Genomic DNA, 9,230 nt, shown 5'->3' on the forward strand with positions numbered 1-9,230 from the left:
TGATTTTTAAAGGCAATTGTACATCTGACACAGGTAACTCTATTACTCCTCTGCTGGTTCTTCCTAGTTCCTGTTTTCCACACCCAAAGAAGTAAATGAATCCCAGCAACAGAGTATAGGGTAGCAGTAGTAAAATGGAGGGTGGTATGAGCCCAAGAACAAACTGATACAAAGGTTTTTATAAATAGAAATTAGAGTAGCATTCTTAATGGTTAAAGCTTTAATTTCAGAGTAGTGAGGGTGAAAAAGCCCATGCTGCCGTTAGTCTAAAACCTGCTGAGTGTCTGGAGGTAGCTCTGTGATGCAGTGCCAAAAGAAAGGGGCTCAGGAAGTCACTGCAAGTCCGATATTGCTGCGCTTATGAGGAAGTAATCTAGACTGAAGCAGATGGACAGGATTCACTCGTGCCTGTTTAGGCCATTCCACACAGACTTTTCCTAAAAGTCCCAGCTCAGAAGAAAAGGAAGATGAGAAGAAAGAAGAAAAGATTTCCAAAGGAACTAATGAAAGTAGGTTTGAAGGAATTTCCAGGATAGAAAACGCTGCCTCTTCCACTGTACTTTTCACTCATTCATGCTTTGCCCCTTGGTTTCTCCTATTCAGTTTGCCAGAAATTCTTGCAGACTTATCCTGAGGAGCAGAAGCGACTGTGGGAGGTGGAAGTACCAGGAGATTGGAGCCAGCGAGTGAATATCTGGTTAAAAATTCAGATGGAGTCATCCTCTTCAGGAAGTGAGTTAAAATAAACAGTGTGAACTTGGCCATATTAGTTATATAAAGATAAGAAATAGAAGAAAAGGTTAGGTTGTGATAATAGACAGGTGGTTTCTCTGTTGTTTGTCACATGGAGAAACTGAGTGTGCAATCCAGTTCGCTGGTATTTTCCCAGTAAACAGGACAATTCTTAGAAATTATGAGGTAATGAAATTGAACTACAGAGCGTCTGAGAGATACTGAACAAAGCACAGTCTTGGCATAAAGTGGTAGTGCACTTACAGCAGGGTAGAAGTTAGCCCAAAAATTTCCTGTTGCACAGCACAATGTCTGGGTTATAGAGAGGGGTTTGATTCTCTGAAATTCTTACAAAGAAGAAATTTGTATGGCCAATGGGCAGTGTGTTTAATTACCTGCAATGTGCTGCCAGTACGATTCTTGGATGGAAACACGTTTTCATTATGGCTTTTGGAAGATTCAGAGTACTCTCCTGCAGGGTAAATCCTTCTTGCTGGGAGCGTTTTCTGCCTACTTCACAAGGGATAGCAACAGAGCAGGAAAACCTTTTGACAGTTCATATGGGGGATCTTGTTGATGTGATCTGTTGAGCTGGCTTGGGGATCCAGACAGGCCCCTCTGCTGCCTGCACACAAGCTGGGATAAGCATTAGGTTCATAATGAAGAGCACAAATTGTCTCTTTCTGGAAGCGCAGTGAGGAGTGTTGCAGGGCAAATTGCTCCCCTGCCTTCCCACATCTGTCCTGCCTCGTACTGGCTTGGGGACCTTCAGCTGAGACATTGTGTTTCATCTTCTCTGCAGCACCCACAGGAGAGTTAAGTCAGAATTTAGCCCTAGGCTGGGTTCCTCTGGAGCCATTATATTTCTGTTGCTCATGTGTTAAATCAACAAAACCTGGTGTTGCTCTGTCCTTTAATCCGTCTTGCTCAGTTCAGTTTATTAATGGAAGAGAGCTATGATCAGATCGGCAAACAGAAAGCGGATCCTGGAGGAGAGGATGCTTGCTTTATTCTTTCTTCTTTTTGTCATCTTCTACCGAAAAAACAAACAAAGAGAAATGATCCAAAACATGGGTAAATATAATTCTACCAGAGTTGCTGTCAGTAAAAAATACACGTGAGGCCTGGGAAGTGCCTTGGGCAGTTCTGCACGTAAATGAGGTATCTCATATCTACAAAAGGAAGAAGGAGGGAAAGTACAAACCAGAAATAGGAGAGGGTGTGTTTATAGATATTTATATGAATTGTGAATTGCAATGTGATCTTTGCAGTGGAAGGGAGCAGAAGCAAGTGAACTTGGCACTAAAATATATAATAAAAATCTGCTTTTTAAATTGTATCCTCCACTGGTGCACATCACTTTCCTTTACACTGAATGTGCTGAACAGGTTTTATTTCATCCATCTTCAGTGGGAAATCAACCCACTATAAAACCAGTATTTAAAACAGTGTGCACACATTTATTATATCTGTTTTACTTATGGAACCTACTTGTGTGCTTCTTCTGCTTGTATTATCCCAGTACTGTGAATATTATGCACCCAGGGAAATACCAAGGGAGAGCACCTGACAGATGATGCCTGCCAAAACTAGAGGAGAGTTTCCCTGGTTTTGTGTTGTCCTAAAGGCAGCATTACTCCTGCATACCTCTCTGATAGCTGGTGAGGAAATAATGAGAATTTTCCAAGACTTCACGCTGTCTGTTAGCAGGAGATAAAGCAGAAACATTTCCTGAGTGCAGGAATCCTTTATCATCTGGCCTAGTGTGGTACTTGCACATAAAGAGAAGTTTGCGTTTCCTGAGCTGTGGTGCAGGGACATGGAGAGGAAAAAGATGTGGCTTTGGGATGGAAAGCACTGGAGTTGTACATTTACCTCTTCCATACGTGCATGGTCATTTAGATCTTTAGGGGATCACTTGGGAACATAGTGCTTCATTCCTACTTGCTCTGTAATGTAGAAAGCAAAACACAATGTAATTCAATATTGTCAGCTCCAATCTGGATCTATGGCAACACCCATGAAAACAGACAAGTCTTATTCTGCTCTGATTTCTTAGATCCCCATCGACATTTGCAATACTGTGTTTTGGAACAAAATTATTGAGAAGAAAACCTGAACATTTAACCTGCTCATGTTACAGTTTTTCCTGCAGTGCTCAGGATTGAACACTATTAATGTTGTTGTAAGAATTCTGCAGTCGTAGATACTCCAAAAAATGTTTCTATGGCCCTGGGGTCAGAGTTTTAAATTTTACAAGGTTATGTGGCTTCATCTAGTGGCAGTGCAGCTGAACTGCAGCGCTCTGTCTACTGCAGCTGGTACTGCAGTTCGGATGTGCACAGATCCATAGACATCTATATACGCACATATATTTCTGTCTCCATGTATACATGTATCTATAAAAATAAAGCTCTTTAGCATGTTGTCATGCAGAGCTGCAACCATTCATTCTGAATTAATTCTTATTGTTTGAGAAATGGAGAAATTTATTTGCAGCAAATAGTCTCAGTAACAGGAACACAGTGAGATTTCTCTTCTGGGGCTGATGGGAGGAACAGAAATCATTTAACATGATTTGCTCCGAGTGTTAAACCTACCAGGCAGTGAACTGAGCTGTTTTGAAGTAGTTCAGTACGATACATAAAGCATGTAAATGCAAAGATAATGTGAAAAGTAAGCAGACTGAGCAAGAATTAAAATCCATTTTGTATGTTTGCTTATAATCCTTTATCTGAATTGATCAAAGTATCTGCATTTTCTGAAAGGGGGGAAGGGATAGGGGTCATGTTATTTCTGATACAGTTCTTCACCTTAGTCTTTTGTGGTAGTGTCACTGGGCACCCTGGTTTGGTTAATTAACAAAAGCAAGGTAAAAGGCATTGAGTGTAGCATTCAGGAGGCTTTTCCTGGTGTATTTTTTAAACAAAAACTGCCATGGAGATCTGCTAACGTATTTTTCCTTTTTAATCTCTTTCTGGGGCAAAACTGTTCACCCCATTTTTCCAGAGGCTGAAACCCAGGCAATCAGATGTGGGCCAGATGAATAAGGTACAGTGACTGATTCGCTATTTTATAACTTCATTTTTCATTGGTAGACTTTTCCCTTTTTAGTGAAGTAGTGAGGTTTAAATATGAGACACCATCACAGACAACTATAGGTGTTTCTTTACTGCTGACCCATAGGTTTATATAGCTAATTATAGCTATATAACATATACAGACACACATATAATTGCTTCATATAGCTGTAGTAGTTTGAGAATGATTTGAATGAAGCCTAAACCTAGTTAGGGGAACATGTATCTGAGAAAACAAATCACAGCAACGAAGCTTTTTCAAGTAATAAAGAAAATGGAGAGATGAGTGGAAGCAAAACAAAGAGCTGTAGGGGTTGTTTCCCCAGCACATTTTGGTTGCCACACAACAATTAAATCAGTTTGTTTTCTTCAGCCTGGGTCTCCTGGAGGAGTTGTGACAGCCCTGGCCCCTGCGGTGCACGCTCTTGCGTTTAGTGCTGTGGTCATGGCTTCAGAGCCCACCCAGCCGGATCAAGGCTCCACGTACTCCCAGTTTTCTTTGTGCTGACACTTCAGGGGACTCGGGCAGAGCACCAGAATGAAGCTGTTCTATACAAACAGTGCAGCCAAGTTTCTTGCCTTGCGTGTTTATGGTGGCATTTTAGATTAGGATCGAGTCACTGTTCATGTTGTTTGTGTGTAATTTGGTGTTCCCTCTGTCTTCGTTCTGATTTCAGGGTGTTGGGATACATTCCTGGTGTTGGGAGAGTGGCAGGAGCTACCACAGAGAAAAAAAGATGACACAGCAGCAGCAGGGGCTCTAAACTCGGGGTCCTGAAGAAGAGGACTTAGAACAAGGTGCAGGCAATACTCAGCAATGCCAAGGATTCAGGAAAACTGCAGGCCCTCAGGGCTTAGTTGGAAACAAGGCCATCAAACAATTCAGAATTATACTATAATTGCACTTTCAAAAATTAAAAATTGTAATTACCTGTTCGTAATTTGTAACTCTGGAGAGATTTCTTCAGGTAAGATATAAATTTTTTTGCAAGACACATGTTCTCTATCTTGTGTTTTGTTTTAAATAAAGCTTTTGTTTGCTAATTGTCCTTGTCTTTTTCTCCTCACCAAGTAATTAAGTAGTAGTTGAGTCTAGTTATCTCCCTGCTCTGGAAAGATTTTATTGGATTGCATGAGATGTCCAAAAGGGAATAATTGGAAGGCTTGTAGATACCGACGTAAGAAGATATTTCTATGGAAACCACATCCTGCATTATGGAAGAGAGGCACCGCAACACACGTTGGCATCAGAATGACAGCTGTAACCTTCGTTTCAAAGAGAACAATTGATCTTGAATTGCTTTCTTTTGAGCTTTTCTAGCAGAAAAATCTGCCTTAAACCCTGTGGTGGACAGGATGGCGTACAAACCACATTAATGCAGAAAGTGTTTGATGCAGAGAAGAAGAGTGCTCAAGCTACAGGCCTTAAACTGGCTTTAAATTCAGGCACTGTGATCATGGTATGTGTAAGTTCAGGGTGTAGAACTTTGCGTAGATTACATATTGCATGTTTTATTTACTATGGGCTCTTTCCTAATGTTTTGCATTTAATTAACTTGGAAGTATAACATATTTCACTAGATTGCTCATGTTATGGCTTGGTAAAGAAATTTTGTTCTTTCACCACAAGCTGGTTCTGTGTTTGAACTTTTTAAAGTGAGGAATTCCTAAAGCTTGAATGTTGTATTAATGATTACAAATGAAACTCTTAAGGATCAAATCTTTAGTCCGGTGGCAGAGAAGGCTTTGCAAAGAGGTAGGCTCAGTGGTGAACAGCAGTAGGGTCTTAATGAACCTGAATAGATCAAGCAGCCTGTAATTCTTGAGCGGGTGCCTTGGAACAAGAAGACATAGCTGTTTCTTTCCACAAACTACTCCAGCATTTCCAGGGAGACAGTTCTGTAGGCAGGCATTGTAGGTACACTGTAGGGATGTATATTTTCCTCCTTTACAGCATAATTGCTCATACTTAGCCCTGCCACCATGTTTTTGTTTAAGGTCATGAGTTAACATAGTGTTTATTCACATATCCAAGTAACTCCTCCTCTGTTCAGCTGCTCAGTAAACCATATGCCTGAGACACATCGAAATCAGACCTTTCTAGGCATCTCTTAAGAAAAGAAAAAGAAGAAATGCTATAATTGGAACTCACAAGTTTTTGCCAAGAGAATTAAAACACTGAATTGTGTGCCAGCCTTAATCATGTTGCTATGGTTCTCTTGTCTCAAAGAGAATGCATTTAGGACTAACTTTATAATCAGTTGATCTTCAGGTTGATTCATCAAGTCGCAAAGGGCGTGCTATAAAGACTGCTAGAAACTGTGTCCTCCTGTGCAGCAGCCTACACTCTTACTTATTGTGTGGTTAAATACATACCTCTTTTTAAAAAAGAATACAATATTTGTGAAGAGTTGCAATGCCAGTTTCTCCTAACTAGGATAGAAAATGGCACTCTCTTCCCTCAGGAAAGCTGATTCTGGAGTTGCAGTAGTTTCACAAGCCAACCTTGTGTCTAGTTTGCACATTACTGCCTATATTATTGTCAAGGTTAGGTGAACTGGAGTTGTCCCAGCAAGTGGGCACTATTGAGGAGTTCAATCTGATTTAAGTCTTTCAACAAAGTTTTACCTAAGGCCCCAGGAAACTCTACATGAATTCATATTAGAATAAGGAAGATGGATAAGGTACTGTGTGTGGAACGGTCAGACACCTAATTTGATTAAATTAATATATCTAGGGACACTTCATGTCAGAGGAAGAAATCCGAATATCTATTTCACTTTTCTGTTATCCACTGATCCACTGGCTCCATTAACAACCACTTTACTCGCTGTTCTTACAGAAAAGTTGCTTCTTTCCTCTGCATATGACTTGTTTTCCTTGATTATGGTTGGCTTTTTGTTTTCTAAGTAATGCTTTTTCATCAAAAATGCTCAAGATGGCAACTGGGCATTTTATAGAAGCAAGCAAAGGTGCATTTGATGAGATGGTGTTGGCAGATGGCTCGGTACTTGCTAATCAAAGAAAGTGATCACATCATCCTTCTAATCAAAACTTGTGACAGTTAGGGATGTTCTACATTCAGTTCATCTGTCCTGCCTGGCAAATGAAACAGAGCAGAAGCAGAGGAAGAGGATACAGACATTTGTCCATTCTATATCCAGTAAAGGGGTCCTCCTTCACTGCACTAAATTTCTGGGCTAGAGGTTGCAGGAAGACACAGACTTGCTCCATATTATTTCAGAAATGCTGACTTACAGAACAATTAGTCTGAATATTGATTTTCTTTTGTTGTTGTATTAGTGCTTTAAGGTATTTGATTAATTTAGAAGCTTGGACCTGCGACCCATTCTTGGCAGTCTGAAGCACTTCATAGTGAAATCACAAGAATCCTAAGAAACAGATCCAATATCTTCACTGTCTTAATAGAGCATAATAGAAAAAAACCCTCAACCCAGCAGCACATCTTCTTCTCACAGTGGAAATTCTTTTATTGAAAAGAAATCGGCATTTCCTCAAGGGTAGGATGGCTTCGGAGTGCTGGAAAAGTTGGCAAAGGCTTCAAAGAGCATTCCAGTTTTTGGAGTTAAGTTTTAAAAACGCTGGATTTAATCTCTTTCTGAATCTACACTGGTGGTTGTGGCTTGACGTGATGGTATTTCTGCTTAGGAGACAAGGAGGTAAGAGAGTGTGTGTGTGTGTGTGTGTGCGTGCGCATGAGAGAGATGGCAGAGCTGCTGAAAGGAAATCTGTACCTATTGTTCTTACAAGCATAGACGCAAGTCTGGCCTGCAAGTAAGATGTTAGACACCAGCATTACTGTTAGCAGTGATCCGGGTGGGCGTGTGCCAACTAAATAACGTGTTTGAATCGCTCTCAAGAAAAGTCAACATATGGATTTTAAGGCTAGAAATTTCATTACGTTAATCTGTCACGATGTTTCACATAATGCAAGCCAGACAATTTCATGCATGGTTCACGCTGTATCAAAAATCATTGGTTTTGGTTGAAACAACCCATTTTTTAGAAAGATTGTTTTGATTTGACAGTTTTGATTTTCAGATATTGGGCGGTGGGAAATCTGCCACACTCCTTGGCAAGTTGTTCTAAAGTTTTGTGTTTACAAGTGAACACGATATTTTTAGTCTGAATTAATTTTGGTTTAGTCTCATATGATGGATTTTGCTTTTCTCTTTAGTGCCGAGCTACGACTCTGGTACTATCAAGGTTCTTACAGTGTGCAGATGGATACCTTGTGGTCCCATCATGGCATCAGTGAACAGCACTGGGTTTGGATCTCTCTCTGTGAGGCAGATTTTTCTGGCCTTGATTCGTTTTTCTTGTCCTTTCAGCGAGATTTTCAGTTTTTCAGATTCTTCTTAGAAGCCTGAACATCATCACCGACCCAATTCCAGCTACAATCACGCTGACCATTGTGGGTTAGCATTTTCTGCTGCTATGACCTGTGGTTGTAAATCATCACAGGATGCTTTTGTGCTTGTGGGTGTCTTGAGGGTGAGCATGCACTGTAAAACTTAAATGACACGGAGGAATTCGGAGGTATGGTGTGTGTTTTCATGTGCCATCTTTAATGGCCACGATGGCTGCAGTGTACTGCTGAAAATGTGCTCGATCCAGCGTCTTCTTAATTATTACCACGAGATGGCACCATTACATAGCGTAACATCGTCACCATCTCGGGCATTTGAGACGGTGCCCAAAATACGGATCCATTACTGGTTGGCTTGGTGTCTTCAGGGAAAGGTGACCGGTTCCGGAGGAGGATGAGGGTGTGGTAAAGCTTGTTTGCTATTCAGCCTCATTGTATCTGTGGAGATTATCTCAAGTGGGCCTGGGGTTGAGTTTTTCAAATACTTGTGAAGCCAACATGGAGTCACAGCGTGGCACGAAATGCAGACTGCACCCAGGCTGTGTCCCTTCGCACACTTGTCTCATCAGGAAGCCTGGATGGGACTTTTCCCTGTTGTATTTCATGGTGTGCCAGCACTAGATGGTTCTCTGCTCAAGTAACTTGAACATCTAAATTTCTGTTTCTGGCCCTTCTCTTGTCTACCACAATCTTTGCCTCAGAGGACTACTGAGCACTTTTTCATGTCATAGCAGCTGCCATATAATACACTGTTAATATTCTCAGAGTTGAAAAGCAAGGATGGTCTATAATTGCCATAAAGGCTGTTTCTTCCTTTGCTACTGTGTTGTATATGTGAACATTCCAAAGGAGAGAAAAGCAGATTAAGTAAGCACATGATTTAATCTAATTTTTAGTTTTAATTTTTTTGAAATGTTTAATGTTTAGTTTAATTGATATAATGAAACTTCAGTGCAAAGATAAAGTTGTACATTAAAGGCAGCTCTCCTTCCTAATCAAATGTTGTAAGGCAGACATTTCAAAGCAAG

At 40.6% G+C, this 9,230-nt stretch overlaps 1 protein-coding gene across 1 annotated transcript in view; it reads left to right on the forward strand.

Moving 5' to 3' along the window:
- Positions 1–4,711, forward strand: part of FAM169B (family with sequence similarity 169, member B) — a 38,989-nt gene extending 34,278 nt beyond the window's left edge. Inside the window, 3 exon segments of the mRNA XM_010186295.1 lie at positions 604–732; positions 4,490–4,580; positions 4,582–4,711. Coding sequence (XP_010184597.1) covers positions 604–732; positions 4,490–4,580; positions 4,582–4,711 — 350 coding nt within the window.
- The last annotated feature ends 4,519 nt before the right edge of the window (positions 4,712–9,230 follow it).

Source organism: Mesitornis unicolor, unplaced genomic scaffold (genome assembly GCF_000695765.1).
Source record: "Mesitornis unicolor isolate BGI_N332 unplaced genomic scaffold, ASM69576v1 scaffold5156, whole genome shotgun sequence".
In the NCBI taxonomy this organism is placed as follows: domain Eukaryota; kingdom Metazoa; phylum Chordata; class Aves; order Mesitornithiformes; family Mesitornithidae; genus Mesitornis; species Mesitornis unicolor.